Source organism: Xiphophorus couchianus, unplaced genomic scaffold (genome assembly GCF_001444195.1).
Source record: "Xiphophorus couchianus unplaced genomic scaffold, X_couchianus-1.0 Scaffold1000102, whole genome shotgun sequence".
NCBI lineage: Eukaryota > Metazoa > Chordata > Actinopteri > Cyprinodontiformes > Poeciliidae > Xiphophorus > Xiphophorus couchianus.
Window position 1 is genome coordinate 375754 of NW_020963015.1, and position 20239 is coordinate 395992.

The following is a 20239-nucleotide window of genomic DNA, read 5'->3' on the forward strand; positions in this document are numbered from 1 at the left end:
CAGTATTTAGAAGAAATTATGTTTGCACCACGTCGTTCAATTATGAAGCTTTATTGAAACACTATTACTGACCGGAAACTAGCTGTGCATCTCTTCTCAGAGCTAGCTTCTCAGTTAGCTCGAAGGCTAACTGTGATATCAGGTTGTTAGAGCTGCTAAAACAGAAACAACATCGCTGCGAAAGATTGACTGCAAATACTATTAAAGTTCATAATGAGACAAAACGCGAAGAAGGCTTTACATACAGAGAACGGGGCCGCAGACTCCCTTATTTCTTCTTCTTCTTCGGCTTTAATAGTTGACAACCGAATTGTAAGTAGAATACCGCCTCTTACTGGACAGGATGTAAACAGATCTTTTGTAAAAACTACATTATACCTCATAATTATTTTAGACTAAACTAAACTCAATTTTAAACTCCTGACATAACACATTCAAAGTAATTATTTTTTTCTTAAACGGTTTTCATTTCTGTTCTCAGGGTTTGAGCTGAAATCATTTTGACAGATTTTTTTCCCCTCTTTCAAAGCAGTTTCTGTCAATCATTGCGAGTCATCCAGGTATTATGCTATACCGCTAAAACATATTTATCCGTTTGGATGTTTTACCCATTTTATTACTTTACAAATCAGCCATGAGAAACAAAATTTGGCTTTTTGACCAAAAAAAACCCACAAAAAAAACCTCTGTCAAAGTGAAAACTGATTTCTAAAACGTAATGACAATTTTTTAAAATGAGATGTCAAACAAGAGATTGAATACATATTCACCCTCTTCAAGCCAGTATTTAGTAGATGCATGTTTGGCTACAATATTGAAATTTCTCTACAGAGAAATGTGACCAAAGCTATTCATCACCAATGTCGAATTTCTGACCAGTGCCCAAAAAGTGCAGTAAAACAATAAATTTGAGAATTAGACTAAAGTCTAAATTAAGTTTTTTATTAGAAATATCTGAAAATAATACAAGGATGGCCAATGATTCAGTTATGATCATCAAAAAGGAAAAAAAAACAAACATAAATGTCACAATGGTAAAAATACACAACATGTAACAGAGATACATAAACACAACAAACCACTTATAAAATAAACAAAGCTTTGCAATTTATAAATCTTTAGAGGTCACAATGTATTAAACACAAACATAGCTGCCATAAAATGCATCTCTATAGTGGGCAGTCGATCAAATAAAATATTTTCTGTTCAATAGGAAAACGGCCTCACCTCCACTTTATTCCAGGTGATCTGCAGGGTGACAACAGTCACATTCTTCTCAGGAGTATGGTTTCTAGCCCATGTGAGTTCTTAAGTGACGAGTCAGATCACTATTCTAGTCAAAAGACTTTTCACAAGAAAACAGCTTCTCACCTGAACAGGTTCTTAGGTGAACAGTCAGGTAGTTTCTGACACTGAAAGATTTATCACACACTTTAGAAGAACAGATTGTCCCGTGTGTGAATTCTGACATGAAAAGCCAAGTCATTGCTGGTTCTGTATGATTTCTCACACAAGCCACAGGAAAATGGCTTCTCACCGGGATGAATCCGGATGTGACGAGACAAATCACTGCTGGCTATGTAAGATTTATCACACAACTCACAAGGAAATGGCTTCTCACACGGATGCTGGCAGAGTCAGCAGAGTTTGCAGAGGAGCAATAACATTTCTATTCATTATGTTTCCTGTGTTTTAAAAGAACATTCTCATGCCATAAGAATAATTTATAAATCTATACTGAAGCAAAGCAACATAATCAAGGAGATCTCCAAGATCCATCAGGAAGTAATAAGCCCAGTAAATTTTTCAGTTTCCAGTAACAATGTCTGACTTAATAATCGTCAAACAGTTTAACTAATTTCTTCATTTGTCCACTAGAGGGGGTGTAATGCCAGAAACAAACAGGAGTTAGAAATAAGACTAGGATTTATACGCATTTCACACAAACAGCATCTTCCATCAAGATAACAGAAATACTGTTAAAGAATAATAAAAGTGCAAATGCAAAAAAACACACAATGTTCTTCACACAAGATACACAAAATATCCGCAGATAAAAAGAACTAATCCAGATTCAAATAAAATCCAGTCCTTATAAAAGGCTTCAAGGGAAAAAATGTTGACTTAAATGATCTTTTAAGTGAAAAACAATTAAACAAATCTGTTATATACTAAGAAAAAAGCTAAAGTAATATACAGATGCAAGCTCCATAATATGTCCAATTTTCACAACTAAACCAGCCAGAAATCTAAATTCCTCTCACTGCAGCAACATTTGTTGGGAGTTTTTTTTAGAAATGATTTGTGATTACAGAAATGTTGGGAAAAGCGTTATAGATCAGATATGTCAGTTCCAAGCATTTTTTTGATCTTTGAAAATTAAGACCAGATTTTAAAAAAAGGAAATTGGGACAATTTGTATTCAGTATGCAGAATCATCCATGTAGGAAGTTAACAATCTAGACAATCAAGTTTTTAACAACCTGGACAGGGAAAAGGACCAGAGACGCACTAATGAGATTGTAATGCACCACCAGTAAGGCACTTTGAATAAGCCGTAAGTTGTTTTGTCATAGTTGTGAAATAAAATGCTCCTTTTGTTCATTTCTAGAACATTCCCTGCGTTAACTTTGAAACGTAAGCAGTTTCTCTCTGGGAGTGAATGACTCCTCACACATTTAAAAGAAAATCTATGGAGATAAATTGTGGCCATAAAGTTTGTTCAAAAGATTTTTTTTATTTAAAAACATTTTTTGAAATTGAAAAAAAATTAAACTGAAAGAATTTTGAACATGAAAAGTTTTGATTTTTTTTTCAAATTATTATTATGATTATTATTATTATTATTACAAACATGTAATTAATCAATTTAAATAAAGTGGAGATGGACTGGCGACCTGTCCAGAGTGATCCCGCCTCACTGCTGGAGAAAGGCACCAGTACTCTCACGACCCCACAGGGAATAAGTGTGTTTGATAATGGATAGTGTATGGTTGTTTGTCCTTTGTTGCCTTTCCAACGTGAGCCCTACATCCGGCAGCAGATAGGCACCTGGAGATGGATTTACAAGCTATTCAACAGCTCAGACAGAATATAAAGAGTTTTTATGTAATCTGCTAATTATTTCTGGAAGAACTTCAACAAACTTAACAAGTATACAGCTTCCCACTTGTGTGGGTTCTCATGTGCTTAGCCATGCTGCTGCTGTCACTAGACGCTTTACCGCAAACATTACAGTAGTAGGGCTTCTCACCTGTATGGGTTCTCATGTGCTTAGCCAGATTGCTACAGTCGCTAAAAGCTTTACCACAGGTTTTGCAGTGATACGGCTTCTCACCTGTGTGAGTTCTCATGTGGTTGGTCAAAGGACTCCGGTTACTGAAGGATTTGCCACACACTTTACAAGAATAAGGCTTCTCGCCTGTGTGACTTCTTATGTGATCATTTAAGTATGTTTTGTCACTGTAGGCTTTCCCACAAACATCACAGGAGTAAGGTTTTTCTCCAGAATGAGTTCTCATGTGAACAGTCAAGTTACTTTGCTGGGTGAAGCCTTTCCCACAGACCAAACATGAGAAAGGCTTCTCCCCTGTGTGAGTTCTCATGTGGCTAGCCAAATGGCCGCTGGCTCTGAAAGACTTCCCACATAATTGACAGGAATGGGGCTTTTCACCAGTGTGGGTTCTCATGTGTACAATCAAGTTAGTTTTCTGTGTGAAACCTTTCCCACAGGTCATACATGAGAAGGGTTTTTCACCTGAGTGGGTTCTTATGTGATCAGTCAGGTAGTTAGATTTAGTAAAGCATTTACCACAAACTTCACAAGAAAAGCTTCTGTCTTGTACGATGTCGCCGTTTGGTTCTGGTTCACAAGAAGGCATCACCATGAAGGTGTCCGTCTCTTGCTTCACTCCTTGCTGGTCGTCTTCCTGGAAGGCACTGCCTTCAACTGGTTCCTTATCAATTTGTTCTGGTTCATCCTTTCTCCCCAACATCTGCTGCAGTTCTGGCTCACCGAGAAACGTTTCCTCACAAGTGGAAGTCAGAATACATTTGTTAGTTTCCTTCTTCACATCAACCCGCTCTTCATCCTGAATGATGCAGACTTCGATCTCTTCTTCTTTAATTAGTCGAGCTTCTGGTTCCTCCAGCTTCTCCTCCACTGCATTGCCTTGGTTACAGTCAAGAATGGAGTTGCTTGATTGGTTGATGAGAAAGTGATCGCCAACGACCTCCCACGTGATGACAGACATGATGCGGTGGAAAGCCTGCGTTAACAAGAGAGAATTAGGGCTTATTAATGGGGTTGAAACAAATCTATGTGAGATGTGAGGAAAGAAAATGTGGATATTCCACATATCTGATTTAGAGCTCTGTCGCTGTTGTCATTCAGTCCTTCAGTAACTAGGGCTGGGCAATATGGCTGAAAAACATGTGACGATAAGTATTCATATCAGTTGATTTAGATAATTATTGATTAGTTTTTTGTTTTAAATATCTGAACTACTGCCAAACTGGCTACTGACCATTCCTCCTTCAATCACCGTTTACACTCCATACTGTTGATTTTTAAGGACTCATGAGTTACCAGCAGGTTGTTGCTGCCCCTAGTGGCAGCTTCAGTCATTTCATCATAAATTAAAGGCTGTTGGTTTTAACAGATAACTCTGAACATTTGGACATTTTTCATACATGGTTTCTACACCAGGACAGGTCACCAAGCAAAGCCTGAACGGATCTGAACAGAACACTGGATTGGGTTGTACCACCAAACCTAACAGGACATTTGGGTTGCAAGCAAACTGCTGTTTGTTTGTTCGTCTTGAGGAAACTAATACTATCACAAGAATAAAGATAAATACCAAGTCAGAAATATAAATAGTAATTATTTTTAAGTGTGTTCTTATCTACTGTCTTTTACTGTCATTTTAGCTGTAATCCCTCCAATCCCATAGTTGGCTAAATGGGCAGATTAATACATATTCTATGGACAAGTGAATGGAAGGTCGGACTAAAGGATAAACATAAGGGATATATGGAAAGACATTTTCCAAAACCCTCTCTCACCTTCCAGCTTTTTATTAAAAGTTATTCATACCTTAAGATTCAGAAGTAAAATCCCAGAACTTTCCAGGTTGTGATATGGAGAGCTGTTTACAAGGCAGTTAACATTAATAAACACAAAATATAAATTTACTGCACATAGGCAATGTGACTGAATATTTATTTATTTTTTGCATATACAGTGCATAATAAACACATTTCTGTTAATATGCCATCAATAGCCAGAAGGTTATTTTCATGCCAGAAACGGTCAAAGGTATGAGAATAAACACTTATATTTGAAACATTTATGTGTTTTATGTAAAATGCAAACACTAAACTGTATTTGAAGCTTTTCAAGCTGCAGCTCCTCCATTCACTTTGATGTTTTACAGGCCGCTCTTTCCTCTCCCAATATGGCGGAGTCACTGACGTGTCACAGCTGCTCGCAGCACAAGAAGTTGTTAGCTAGGATTTAATGCAACAGATCGCCAAATGTCGCTCTCTTACCGACTCTTGACGTGTTTGCTCGTCCGAGAAGGACTTGAATAAATGTCCAATATTTTCAATGTAAAGTTTCCTTTCGTCCCATTTATCCTTAAAGGAAACAGTTAGCTTCTCTGTTAGCTCGGGGGCTAACAGGTCTTCTTCGGGCTGCTGTTGCTGGTCAACCAGGGAAAAATCGGTGTTAAAGACAAACTAAGAAATACTATCAAAGCTTATAATGGTACATTAAATGCAGAAAGGTGGAATTAAATAGCAGAAGACAGCGAAACATTGACGCAACTTATTCTTCATTTTCGGTCTCTTGTTTTCGTACTTCTTCTGGTCTTTATTGTAAAAACAACACGATAGTGCGCCACCTAATGGTAGGTGGCGTGGATCAGAACTTCCAGCACGGTGTGGTATGCAGAGTCTATAAAGATGGGCTGAAAATCCACCTTAAAATGAATACTAGCTAGATGTAGCACTGACTAGCTCATTTCAGGAGAAATGTCAGTTTCTGCCTAATAGGAAGAGAGACAGCCTGCAGTACAGAAGAGCTGCAGCTTTACAAATTTTTAAGTAGGATTTTATTTGGATAGTCAGGAGTTTATTATCTACAAGGTGTAAAATGTGTTTGCTAATTTTAAAGACTGTATCTTAAAGAACAACACTCTTAAAATTATTTTATTTGGGGTTGAAAAGTCAATATCATCAAAACGTGTATTTGCACAAAGGATAATGAGGTCAGGAACCTTTTTAAGCGATAAAGACTTCCTTTCTGCACACCATATCTGCACCAACTGGACACCCATAACACTCATCCATCCATCCATTTTCTTCCGCTTTATCCAGGGTCGGGTTGCGGAGGTAGCAGCTTCAGAAGCGCTAATGCTAATCTGGATAATAACCAGTTGAGACTCTAGAGCAGGTGAAAATTTTAAGTCTAAAGACAGTTTGTTTATTCTGAATCTGCTCCCTGTGTCTGAAAGGTTTGGCTGGCTGGCCTTGGCTCCCTGACTATATCAAATCTCCTGGAGTTTATGCAAATGTGGCACACAGGCCATTTTGTTGGAATAGTTGAGGTAAATTAAAATTGTATTTTATGGGTGATCTTTATAATTGAATTTAAGACACACACACTGTTCAGGGTCAAATTGACCCGCTGATTAAAATCAAGGTAAATGAGTGATGCAGAGAGTATTTATGTTTTCCTCCACTTCTGCCATCAATCACTCTGCTGATAAAACAGTGGAGGACAGTGAGAAGATCTTCACCCAGCTGATCCGTCTCCTCCAGAAAAGAAGCTCTGATGTGAAGCAGCAGATCAGATCCCAGCAGGAAACTGAAGTGAGTCGAGTCAAAGATGTTCAGGAGAAGCTGGAGCAGGAGATCACTGAGCTGAAGAGGAAAGACGCTGAGCTGGAGCAGCTCTCACACACAGAGGATCACAGCCAGTTTCTCCTCAACTACCCCTCACTGCCAGCACTCAGTGAGTCTACACACTCATCCAGCATCAACATCCGTCCTCTGAGACACTTTGAGGACGTGGCAGCAGCTGTGTCAGAGCTCAGAGAGAAACTACAGGACGTCCTGAGAGACTCATGGACAAACATCTCACTGATGGAACTGAAGATGATTTAATAACAGAACCAGAACCAAAGACCAGAGCTGGATTCTTAAAATATTCATGTGAAATCACTATGGATCCAAACACAGCAGACACACAGCTGGTCCTATCAGAGGGGAACAGGAAGGTGGCAGCGATGCCTCAACTTCAGTCTTATTCTAGTGATCCAGGCAGATTCATTAAAAAGCCTCAGGTTCTGAGCAGAGAGAGTCTGACTGGACGATGTTACTGGGAGGTGGATTGGAGCGGAAAACTAGTTCGTGTTGCAGTCGTTTACAAGAGCATCAACAGAGCAGGAATGAGGAATAAATCTTTATTTGGCGGTATGGAGAAATCTTGGGCATTAACTTGTTCCCAAAAAGGTTTTAACTTTTCTCACAATGACATCTGGACCTCCATCTCCGGTCCAGTTCCCTCCAGAGTGGGAGTGTACCTGGACCACGGAGCAGGTCTTCTGTCCTTCTACAGCGTCTCTGAATCCATGACTCTGATCCACAGAGTCCAGACCAGATTCACTCAGCCGCTGCAGGCTGGGGTTTATGTTTGTGGTTCTGTAGAGTTCTGTAAACCCAGATAGATTTCCTCTCTTCTCTCTGATTATTGATCAGGGTTCATTGATCTGATGTTTCAGCTCTGCTGTTCAGATCTTCTCTGTTTGAATGTATTTCTCTGTGTTCCAGGAGCCACAATGGAAATCACTGCTGATGATTTCTGTCACTCTAATATTTAATTTATAACTGACCCTATCAAACAGCAGACTAATTCAATTAATGATTGAAAGTAATTTAAAAAGTTTCTATCTTAGGAAATCAGCAGATTGCATCAAATTATTGACCTATAGCTTTCAAACCTGCTGTATGGATGACAGCTTCGTGTCATCCGTACAGCAGTCCCTCATATCGAGGAACAGTGGACAGGAAAAACTCCCCTTTAGCAGGCAGAACCCTCCATCAGAACGGGCTCAGTACCAGCAAAATATTAGCAGCAGGAGAAGGACAACAGTTAGTTGATGCATCATTATCTCAGCTGACGTTCTCCTCCAGAAAGGAACCACAGCCAATCAGAACGTCTGACCAAAGTAGCTTCTATGGAGAGAAAAACAGCAGAGAAAGCAAAAAGTTAACGGTAGAAATAACAACAAATAATTCAAATTGTACAATAGAAGAAGAAGAAAGTGAGGAAAATAAACACAAACAATCAATTGAAAGTTTTATGATCAGGAAGAGACAGTTGAACACATTATGGTACACTGTAAGAAATATGATACCTTGTTTCACTTTCTACCTTGAAAAGATTAAAATGAGAAATATATATCAGGAGATTACGATATTACAAGTTCTTCAGTGTACTTTGAATTAGATGTCAGAATCCAACGTCCACACTCCTTACCAGCTGGTGGCAGCAGTGGTGAACTTTTAGGTTGTTTGCTAAACGCCAATAATTACAAGCGAAGAAGACGAAGCAATGCACGATGAATGGGGCTATGTTCCAACCCCAAAAGCAAAAAGAAAGAAGATGAGGAAATAAAGTTTGAGTTCTTCACTTTCTATTAAAACAGTCATATCTCCTTCTTAGCTTTGTTAATATTTGAAACACGCCTTTAGGACCCAGTTTCCTCTAGTTTTAGGAGCAACAGCTGCCTGATAGAGACTAGTTAGCCTCAAAGCTAGCGGTCAAGCTAACGCTATGAACAAGACAGTTTAGTTTTAGAAGAAAGGGGACAAAACCGACTGTTCACGGATATTTCTGGAGGCTAACTGGGCTCTGCACTGCTAGCATCTCCTTCTCCGAGGAACACGAACGAGATTTCTACGGTAAGAGAGCAATATGTGACGTGCTGGGACAGTGAATGTTAGCTAGCTTCTGGACGGAGACGTTGCCTTTCCGCCATATTGGGAGTGGAAACAGCGGCTAGTAAAAACAGAAAGAAACACAACAGTAAACAAACTCATACAAAAATACATGTATGAGTATAAAACTATGTATAAATAGTTTTGAGAGCCTACTTGTCGATGGAGTCTGATATTGATTGTATACTGTAACTCCACAGCTTTACGAAAGTGAAGAACGTATTATAAACTAATTGATCTCAGTTAAAATAGTTAGTCCAGTTAAAATAATAAAAAGAGCACTAACCTGCAGATTTATGCAACAGTAAGAAACTTTCACAACTGTTAATACTTTTACATTAACAAAATGGACAAAAAAATCAGCTATTGAAAGCTAATGATTTCAGTATTCCAGTGATCAAATGGAACAAAATTGCTGGTTTTGCCATTTTAAATATTAAAATTGCATAAAAATATAAACCAATCTTTTTTAAGTAGGAAAATAAACACTGCCTAAAATTCAGTAACGCAGCATTCCTTTAGTGAACACTGGATCATTTGTAGCAAAGGAAGCATCTGCAGCTAAATAAATACTTCTAACATCAACATGTGAAAAGCTCAGGCCTTTCTGCTGGACTGGGCGTCCAGTACAGTGAAGGGCTGATCTGGTGATACTGGTTTTAATTAGTACTTGGATAGAAAAAGTTGTCCAATTGGAGATTTTTTAATTCTTCTTCTTATTATTTTTAAGAAATGTGATGCAGGTAAAAATGCCACCTGAAAGATTCTGAGTAGAACAGATTTAGACTTCTTAAATTCAAATTGTAATTTTTTTTCTATACAGTTTTAGTTTCATTGCATCTCTGTGTTGTTTCTCAGCAAATGGTCTTCTTTTGAGTCTATATTTTGTTATTTGATTACTAAATTAGCTGATGATTATTTAGTTTTTTACAATTAACCTGCTTTAATTGTTTCATCCCTAAATGATAGAGCAGAGATTTAATCAAGCTTTTGAATCTGCAGCAATTAATCTTGAGCAAGCAACTCCAAATATTCCAGATTTAGTTAAATCTTCTAGTTAAAGTTCTGCTTCTGTTCTTCTCTCCATCAGGTCTTCCACTCCACCATGTCTTTTACTTGGGAGGTTGTTGCTGATCGGTTTCTCGTTCACCAAGAGATAAACTCCGGTCCAAACGCTCTAGAGATTAAAGTGGAACAGGAGGAACCGGAACCTGGACCAGTCAAAGAAGAACAGGTTGAACTCTGCGTCTCTCCGGAGGAAGAGCTGCTTGTAATGAAGGTGGAGACTGACTCCGTCACAGTGACCCCTGCTGGTGACGACATGATAAAGGAGGAACCTGAGCCTGTAATGATTAAAGAGGACGAAAAGCAGCTTGTAGTGAAGCAGGAGACAGAGACCGTCATGGTGGCTCCTGCCAGTAAACCAGAACCAAACCAAGACTTACTCCTCTCTGCAAGCGTTTATGAAAATGAGAGCCAACTTCAACGAGGAAGAAATCAGAAAGACACAAATGAAGTGAAAAAGCTGACGTCACGGAAGAAAAAGTCTTTTTCCTGTGAAAAATGCGGTGAAAGTTTCACTCAGTTTCGATACCTGACTGTTCACCTGAGGACTCACAAAGATGGAAAACCTTTCCAGTGTGCCATCTGCGGAAAAGGTTTCACCAAGCAGAGCAACTTGACCGCCCACAGGACAATTCATACAGGGGAGAAACCCTTTCCCTGTGAACTGTGCGATAAATCTTTCAGGACCAACGGTCAGTGGGTCAGCCACACCAGAACTCATATAGGGGAGAAGACCTTTCCATGCCCGACTTGTGGAAAATGTTTTACCCATAAAAACACACTCAACAGGCACGTGCAGATTCACTCAAGTGGGAAATCTTTGTCATGTCTGACATGTGGAAAACTTTTTGCCAGAAAGACTACCTTGAATGTTCACGAGAGGAGTCACACGGGCGAGAAGCCGTATATCTGTAAAGTCTGCGGCAGTTCTTTCAATTATAGCTGGCATTTGTCTAATCATGAAATGATTCACACAGGCGAAAAGCCATTCTCATGCGTGACCTGTGGAAAGAATTTCAGGGAGAAAGGAAGTTTAAAAACACACATCAGAGTTCATACGGGTGAAAGACCTTTCGTCTGTCGCGTTTGTGGAAAAGGTTTTGCTCAGAAGTATAATCTGACAGTTCACATGAGGACGCACACAGGAGAGAAGCCGTATTCTTGCAAAGCATGTGGTAAATGTTTCAGTGACAACAGTCATTTCAGGCAACACATAAGGTCTCGAAAAGATGAAAAGCATCTTGGGTGATAGGAACTCAATCCATCGAGCAGTAATCTCTAGAAACCCAGCAGTGGGGCTCAAAGATTGAAATTTTGATATTGAAATCTTAAAATGGGAAGTGTTAGGATCGTACGATGGAATATAAGGGCCAGGCTAGCAAAAATAGATATGAGAATAAGGTTGTTATTGCACAATAAAGTTGCAATAATATGAGAACAGCCATAAGAATAGAGTAGAGTGATTATATTCAGATTAGTCAGATTACCAGAATGAGGTTGTCTTTTAGGGGAATGAAGCAGGAAAGTGTTAGAAACGTACGATGGAACAGTAATAATTTTATTAGAATTCCTTCCTGAAACATAACTAAAATGAGGAATGTCTTGTGAAGTTATACTTTGGTTTCAGTTTTATAAAAATGAAATACTTGATTTTTAAGCATTAAATTATTCTCAGTAGATTGAAGCAACCATGCAAATAACTGAGTTTATTTCAGAGAAAGAACCACATCGACTTGCTGGGTTGATCATGTCAGATCTTGATAATTTTGCTGTCATTAAAACAAACTTTTCCCGTAATATTCAATATCCTCTTTGTTTAACACATATGACGACCTTATTCTTGTGATTTCAAAAAAGAAAATCGGACCTTGCCCTTTAAGGTTTACTGAACTTCTTACTCTAAGAATATTATTGCCGGTCAGCTCAGAGTAAAGGATTGTGTCTGGGCAGCGATAAATTAGTTTAGGATTCAGATATTGATTTATTTTATTGGTTTGATGTGTTTTCAAATCGCTAAATCCTATTTTTCCTTTTGAATATTCAACCATTTCATTGCTTGATTAACTTTTCCAATGGACCGTTTTAAAGCAGAGTTTATTGTGCAGAGCTGATTAGATGGATAGAGTAGGGATGCAACTAACAGTTATTTTAATAGTAAACTAATCTATTGGTTATTTTTTCTTTTTTTAGAATCTCCATCACTTTATGCGACTGAAACTCACTTATGTCTCTTGTAAAAATGTTTTTACTCTACGACTCACTGTTGTTCTAGTTTACACACCATGACACCACTTCTCTTTGCAAAGAAAAGAAAATGTAAATTTAAACTTTAACTGACTTTATTTTAAACAAAAAATATATATTTACATCTGATAGCAGTGAGCTGAATTATTTTCACACCTTGAAGAGTGGGTATAATAACTTACAACTGATCTTTGCTTCAAAACATTTAATGATTAAATGTGTAAATAAAAAACTTTTTTCCCAAGCCATCTTCAAAAAACTAGTTTCCCCCAAACAGTTAGTTATTCCTACATCGGTCCAGCGCATGCAGCCGTCCCAATGCTGCATGTTTAAAAATCCACATTTAGCCCTCTTTTTTTCTACTTCTATTTTGTTTAAATTCACTTATTAGCAAAAACAAGCAAATGAGTTGCTAACCTTTTGCTTAAACTTAACTCACCCTGCAGAAACGGCTGCAGGTGCTTTCATGCCTTGCCGTCTGTTGTAAGGTCTGCATTTGACCCGTTTCCCTGATTGATTCCTTATTAGCTTGTAGACTGATATTGTACTAAATCCCATCCTGAACTGTGACTTTGCTGCATTGCTGTTTTCTATTATTTGACTATTATAAATGAGTTTCTAAGTTTATTTCTTTTTCCTTTTGTGTAGTCGTCAGGTTGCATGTTGATAACTTTGAGTTTGGCTCAATATTTTGACTTCAAGGTTAAACTATTGTGTTAATAAATTTCTACGCTTTAGAGAAACGTTATTTGTGCTTATTCTGGGTATGTGTCATGTGATGCATCAGGTGCAAGATGTCTCTCTGCATAACAAAGAGAAACCGCTTCCTGGAGAACCACAGCAACACAAATGAAGAACAGAAGGACGGTAATGCTTTTCCCAATAAAATGATGACCTTGTGTAGCTGTGCAGAACCTCAGTGGTCCTTTTGCAGAACTGCTCCTGTTGTGAGAGGCTAAAAATGTTTAAAACACACACATCTCTTCTTTTGTGGTCCTAAAGCTTCCTCGCTTAGTGACTTTCTTCATTGTGCATTCTGTTTACTGTGCTCAGGCACATGAAGTAACTAAAAAACCAGGTTGTACAGATGTTTTCTGTCTTCAACTTTCAGAACAAGCAACTCGATAAATAAATTTGAAAGAGCAATGAGTAACTTATATATTTTAATTTGCATAAAAATATGCAAAATTACCCAAAGAAGTTTGAAGTGAAGCAACATCATTGATCATTTTTAGTCTACAATATGTATTCAAGTCAAACAATTAATAGAAAAATAATGTTTTTAACTTACAAGTTAAAAACATTAAATCCCATCAAGCAGACTAACAAGCCATTTTAGTGCTTTTAGTGATAAAATGCGATGAAATTAAAACATTTCAATGACGCCTTAATCTAAACCTTATTTCTACCAAAATGTAAAGATCCTTTATACAGTTAAAGCAACTATTGCTGTCATTTTTAGTTCTTTTATTCTTAGAATCATGTTGCTTGGAAAGTATTGAATATGACTGCGGTGACCATTTTATTTCACTATAAGTTAATTTTTTTTTTTATAAATGTAGGGTATGTGAGTTTAATGCACCAGCGGTGATGACACTGTGCAGCAGTGCAGAGCATGTTGGGAAACATCCTCACAGAGAAATCGCGATAATGTTTCTCCAAGCTGGTTGCTTCGAAAAAAGCTCCGTGCTCCTCCTTTAACGATCACTTAAACGATATTCCATCCCAGGCTCTGACAGTAGCTACAGCTCGCCATTAACGCCGTTTCCTTTCCGTTTTGTCAACAGTAACAGCCTGAGGGAAACCCGTTAGCCTCTGAGCTAACTGAGAAGCTAACTCCCCGAGGGACAAGCAACCAGTTTTATTGAAGCCAAAAACACGAAAATGTCTGAAAAACAGACAAAACTGGAGATTTATTGGATCGTGGATGTTTAATGAGTTTCTCATTTAGGTGGAAAACGAGTTTGATCGGTAAGAGGACCTTGTCTTTTCAACTATAGCAATAAATGCTAGCTTGCCTATCTGCTACATTGGCGGAGCTGCAGCAACATGTCAACGTGGCCGCCATCTTGGCAGAGGCAACTTCAGCCAAAGAAGTATTTAAGTTACCGGAGCTGCGGCTTTATTGGGACTAAAGGGAGTTTGTTTGCATTTTTAGTAAACTGTTATAAACCCCAAGCAACAATAGTTGCTGTATATAGTTAAACACCAAGAAAAATAAATATTAACTTCGTAGTCCCTGAAGTTACATCTATTTGAACAAAAATAATTTCAGATTTGCCACTTAAGGAATAAAACAGACTTTTAAATCCCAGTGTACTGGGTGAATGTTGATTGAATTTTCCTTTGTTGTTGATGCTGCTATTGCTGAAACCAAACTTTGCTTTTTCATCATTACAGAGTTTTAAATACATCTGAAGGTTTTGCTGTACAGGTCCACTTTTTGCAACATGAAATCATTATTACAAATTAAGTCATTCTACGCTTTAAATCAGCATCATGTCCCCCACTCTTCTTCTCCTGTTAGACCAAGTCCTGTGAATTGAGCTGAAAACCAGAAGTGTTACCTCCCCAAATGGACAAATATGCCAATTAAAGTTAGAAAATGAACACTGTGCTTCATGGAATGGTTATGAAATGTTTCATTGCAAAATTAAGAGAATTGTTTTGAAGTTGTGAGAATAAAGTCATAATACAAGAATGAATTAATACTTCTGGAAGAAAAAAGTAGTAATTTAATCAGTTCTACATGATTCAGATCTGGATTATTGATTGAAGCTTTTATTTGTTCTTTAAAATTATTTTTTTCTTGTAATTTTACCACATTTTATGTTAATATTCCAAATTTATTCTGCTAATATTATGACTTTAATTTCACATTGTTTCTACTTTATTCTTGTAATTAAAAACCAAAATTCTTTAGTCTGGCCCTAATTTGGGAAGTAGTGACGTTAAAAACTAAGTACACTTTCAGCCAGTTTAACAGTTTTGATGTAAATAATTTAAAAAGGTTTCTCAATGAAGCAAACATGAAAAGAAACTGAAATCTTGCAACTGAATACATCAGGCTTTATTATTTTAATTTTTTAAAAGTTTTAAAATTATTTAAAATAATCTTTATGCTCTTTACCATTTTCTTTATGAATATTAACTTATTTTTTCATATGTAATTTGTAGTTTTGATGTTTTCTGATTGATTTTAAAAGCATTTTTTAAACATTTTGATCAAATCTTTAAAGGAAAACATTTTGCATTTTTAGCAATCTTAACATTAAACATCTATTTTTTCCTGCAGGCTGATCAAATCCCATTTCCGACAAGACCTCCAGTCTTTGGCTCGACGGACTAAATGTCAAGTAATGAAGGAGGAGCAGTCGGAACCAGAATCCCAGCCGATGGCGGCGAAGAGCAGGGGTTCAGAATCTCAGTCAATCAAAGAAGAAGTGGGAGAGTTTTGCCTCCATCAGGATGAAGAGACGCTTTTAATTAAGCAGGAGGTAGAAACGGTTTTGGTGACTTCTGTCCATGAGGACGTTGTCAACAATGTACCGCAACTGGAGCAGATGAGGGAGACTAGTAAGCAGGTTAAAGAGGAACCAGAACCGGTGCTGATTAAGGAGGAACAGGAGGAACAGGATGAAAAGTGGCTTGTAGTGAAGCAAGAGTTTAAAGAAGAGAATCAACCAGAACCAAACAAAGCCCAACTTTTCTCTGCAAACTCTCCTGACGGTGAGAACCATCAACAAGGAAGCAACCTGAAAGCCTTGGGATCAAATGGAGATAAAGAGCCGAAGCCGAGAAAGAAACAGTGTAAAAAGAACCTGCCTTCCTGTGAAACATGCGGCCAAACGTTTACTCAACTTCGATACCTGACGGCTCACCTGAGGACTCACAAAGACGGGAAGCCTTTCCAGTGTGCGACCTGCGGAAAAGGTTTCAACAAGCAGAATAACTTAACCGTCCACATGAGAATTCACACGGGAGAGAAACCCTACCCTTGTGAACTGTGTGATAAATCCTTCAGAACCACCAGCCAGTGGGCCAGCCACACAAAAATCCACATCGCTGGGAATCCTTTCCGATGCGAGACCTGTGGGAAAACCTTCACCAAGCAAAACAACCTAACTAAACACGAAAGGGTTCATACTGGCGAGAAGCCCTATCCTTGTGAACTGTGTGATAAATCCTTCAGAACCACCAGCCAGTGGGCCAGCCACACAAGAACCCACACAGGCGAGAAGCCCTGTTCCTGCTCAACTTGTGGTAAAGGTTTCTCCAGACGCTACGACTTGAACGTCCACATGAGAACCCACACGGGCGAGAAGCCTTTCTCGTGTCATATTTGCGGGGAACGTTTCATCAGGAAGATCACCTTCAACTTTCACGTGAGAGCTCACACGAAGGGGAAGCCCTTTGCCTGCGAGGTCTGTGACTCGTCTTTCAACTACAGCTACGATCTGGCTCGTCACATGAGGATTCACACGGGCGAGAAGCCATTCCCGTGCCTGACTTGTGGGAAAACCTTCAGGGAGCGAGGAAGTCTGAACGGACACATCCGAATTCACACGGGCGAGAAGCCCCATGTCTGCTTGGACTGTGGGAAAAGTTTTGCTCGAAAGCACAACTTGACTATTCACATGAGAACCCACACAGGCGAGAAGCCATATTCTTGCGATATTTGTGGAAGGTCTTTCACTGATAACACTATACTGCTCAATCATGTCAGAACCCACTCAGGTGAAAAGTCTTTCTCATGTCCCTATTGTGGTAAAAGTTTCACCAAGAAATACACATTGACTGTCCACATGAGGACTCACACAGGCGAGAAGCCGTTTTCCTGCGAGTCGTGTGGGGAGGCCTTTATTTCCAGAGGCAAACTGACTAAACATGTGTGTTAAATGAGCATCCAGTTGGTTTTACTTACATTAGTAATGGATATCAAGCTTCGTTTACTCAAAAAAGAGTAAATACTGATCTATGTTATGACTGAACCTGTCTGGATTTGGAGTAACAGCACCACCTACTGGACAAATAATTTTATTGTTATTGTTTCTTGTTCAGGAATTGATTAGTCGAAGAAAGAAAACACATTATGGAGAAACATCTGATTTTTCTCCAGACTTTTTCTTGTCTTCAGTTTTCTAAAAAGCAAAAATCTTATTAATGCTTAATAGAAGTTGATTGGCTTAAAATTAATAATAATTATCTTTGAATTACCCATCAGTACTTTCATTTTGGAATGACTGAGTGCACTTGTACAATGCAACAATAAAAAAATCTTTTTTGGACAAATTCAAATCCAGGTTAAAATGACAATAAATTAAAAGTATTTTTGCTCATTTTTATGAACAAAATAAAGGTACCAAATTTCACAAGCTGCATTTTAGAGTTTGTGTTTGATATGAGAGGTTTGGCAGAAGCTACAGGTTTATAGCTAAAGGTACAGTAATATTCAATAAAGTAGAATAAAAGCCCCAGTGAGGCTCATATGTCAGAATAAAAGAACATGAAAATTACCTTCAAGCAGATTTTAAACACACTTTTCATTAAGCCCACATTTATGTTTTTAAATGTTTTTTTATTGTTTTGATCTAATTTAAATATTACGTGTTTTAAAACGTAACATTTAAGTTTAATGTTAAGTTACAATTTAGTAAGTGAAAAATCATAACAGAAATAAAGGCTTCCAAGCATTTGTTTGAATATTTAATCTACATAGTTTGACGTGGCGTTCCTGAAATTAATGTATTTTTCTTTAATATTCTGATTTATTAAATCGGCCTGTATTTTTTTATTCAACAGCTCAGAATGTAATAAATATAATCTATATTAAGTGAACTTTAAATGTCAGTTCCTTCGGAGTCCATGCTGTTCTGAAACGTTCATTTTCTCCGACCGTTTGGTTTAATTACTCCAAATAAAACCGTAAAATCCTTTTCTTTGAAAACCTCATTAGCAGTTAACTTCTGATAAATCATCAGTTTGGAAAATATGTTTAAGTAAATTTATTATTTCGTAGATGGACCTTTTTAATCATTAATCATTTTATTACAAATCAGCATAAGTGTGACTAACATTAAATACCATCTGTTGATTCTTTCATTGGTAAATAATTCAAATTATCTCACTGTAAATGTGATTGGCTTGTTTCTGTTGCATCTGTAATCAATTATGAGACTAACTGAAATATTTTATACTCTAATATTAAATCATGTGCTAGACCGACCCCCATAACATCCTTGCAGTTGTTTTGGACTCTATGATCTATGACACTTTTAACTCATTTGTGACTGATACTTTTTTTTTCTTCATTTTTTGTCATTTTTTTATTAACCAAGCCCTTATTTAACAAAATAATTTGGAAATTACATTTATTTATTTAAGCTAATTTTGCATAAACAATGGAAAACAACATTTATTTAAGGGGGCACATCATTTTAAGCTTTATTTTTTACTTTTCCGCCACTTTATAAACTTTCCCTGACAGATGATCGCTTAAGGATGAGCGTTATCATGTAATAATGTTCTGCTCTGCTGATAATTGGTTTGTTATAGTGAATGTGAAGAAGACATGCCAAATTAAAGTTGAGAAAGATGAATTGTTTCTTGTTTTTATGATACAAACATTTTGAAAATCTACCAGCTATTTTTGCTTCTTTTCTGTGGTATATATAAACTAGCAAATTATTAATGATGGTTGAAAATGTTTTTTGTTTGAATGCTAAATTATGTAACACAAGCATAAAATTGAACTGTTGATGCTTATATAAGAGATATAACAAGGTGGATGTGACTACGGTGGGTATATTTACTGTACTGTCTGTCTGATGCAGAACACAGTATTTTGTTGTCAATCCCGTACTGACCACAGGATGGCGGTAATGATCTCAGTAGCTTTACCAACCACAGCAAGAAGCAGAAACGCTAAATAAAAGGTTGGTGCGGTTCTGCTCATCACTGGAAAATGCTAAACATAATCACCTCTCATTTCAAGTGCGGACATCATCTCTAGTATTGCTTTAATACAGATTTATCTGTTTTATCAGCAGCAGTAGCGTGAGAGCGGCTAGTTAGCTTCCGAGCTAAGTGAGAAGCTAAGTGTTCGAGGAGAAGACGCTCTTTCCTTTTAAAGGCGCAGGCGCTGAGAAAACTGCCACATTTTCAGACACTGGATCGTTTCGAGGATTTTCCCGAGGAACAGAGACGAGTTTTGCCGGTAAGAAAGCCGTTATTGGCGAGCGGTGACGAGCTAGCTGCGGCAGGACGTCAGGCTGTCCGCCATGTTGGGAGGGGAAGATGTATCGCCATTAAAAGCATTACAAACGTTTTTATTCTTACGTTTTACAAACGTAAAGATTTGATAAAATGAAACATTATTTATACATCAATTCTCTCTTTTGCTAAATCTTTCATAATTTAACTTTGAGTCAATATTTTGACCATAAAATTCAACAAATATGTTCACAACACATACAAGCCCATATGTGCTTGTAATATATGCAGGGGTGGACAGTAATTAGTTGCAGTTTCTTGAGTAAGTTGTTCACAATATTGTACTTAAATCAGTTGTTTCACACTCCATATGTTTACTCCAGTAATATTATTCTAATGTATTGCTATCTGTTGACCCTGTTAACGTCAGAAATAGAAGGAAAATATATATTTTTTAACAATGAAAAGAAAAACTTTCAACTTTTTTAAAATTTAAACTTAACTGATAGCAGTGCAGAGAGGCTGCAGCCAATCAGCAGATGTTGGCTCCATTCAGCTTCCAGGTTGATACCAGTAGGAGAACAGTTCTTAACGTAATAAAGTTTAAATTTGAACCTAATAAAGTTTAAATTTGAACCATCTTCACAACAGTTTTCAGTTCAAAACAAACAACAGAGTCACCAAAATGTCAGACCTCTAAGATCTAATCTCT

General features: G+C 37.6%; 3 protein-coding genes across 4 annotated transcripts; 2 read left to right on the forward strand and 1 right to left on the reverse strand.

Moving 5' to 3' along the window:
* Nucleotides 1–2836: 2836 nt before the first annotated feature.
* Nucleotides 2837–5863, reverse strand: LOC114141404 (gastrula zinc finger protein XlCGF8.2DB-like). Its single transcript, XM_028011945.1, has 2 exons — nucleotides 5554–5863; nucleotides 2837–4268 (listed from the first exon to the last, which is right to left on the reverse strand). The coding sequence occupies exon 2, from the start codon at nucleotides 4251–4253 to the stop codon at nucleotides 3147–3149; it is 1107 nt and encodes a 368-aa protein (XP_027867746.1). The 5' UTR covers nucleotides 4254–4268; nucleotides 5554–5863; the 3' UTR covers nucleotides 2837–3146.
* Nucleotides 5864–8590: 2727 nt separating this feature from the next.
* LOC114141400 (oocyte zinc finger protein XlCOF6.1-like) lies at nucleotides 8591–13214 on the forward strand. Of its 2 annotated transcripts, XR_003594824.1 has the most exons (3): nucleotides 8591–8970; nucleotides 10097–12011; nucleotides 12804–13214. XR_003594824.1 is itself a non-coding variant. In XM_028011942.1 (2 exons), exon 2 carries the CDS (start codon nucleotides 10112–10114, stop codon nucleotides 11318–11320), a length of 1209 nt encoding a protein of 402 aa, XP_027867743.1. In that variant the 5' UTR covers nucleotides 8591–8970; nucleotides 10097–10111; the 3' UTR covers nucleotides 11321–13214. The 2 variants fall into 2 exon arrangements, 1 of the variants encoding a protein (XP_027867743.1); XM_028011942.1 differs by having other exon boundaries at nucleotides 10097–13214.
* Nucleotides 13215–13909: 695 nt separating this feature from the next.
* Nucleotides 13910–18914, forward strand: LOC114141385 (gastrula zinc finger protein XlCGF26.1-like). The gene is made up of 2 exons (XM_028011913.1): nucleotides 13910–14286; nucleotides 15611–18914. Exon 2 carries the CDS (start codon nucleotides 15675–15677, stop codon nucleotides 17211–17213), a length of 1539 nt encoding a protein of 512 aa, XP_027867714.1. The 5' UTR covers nucleotides 13910–14286; nucleotides 15611–15674; the 3' UTR covers nucleotides 17214–18914.
* The last annotated feature ends 1325 nt before the right edge of the window (nucleotides 18915–20239 follow it).

Coding starts and splice junctions, on each gene's coding strand:
- LOC114141404 (XM_028011945.1), bottom strand. CDS start 4,253: ATGTCTGTCATCACGTGGGAGGTCGTTGGCGATCACTTTCTCATCAAC.
- LOC114141400 (XM_028011942.1), top strand. CDS start 10,112: ATGTCTTTTACTTGGGAGGTTGTTGCTGATCGGTTTCTCGTTCACCAA.
- LOC114141385 (XM_028011913.1), top strand. CDS start 15,675: ATGAAGGAGGAGCAGTCGGAACCAGAATCCCAGCCGATGGCGGCGAAG.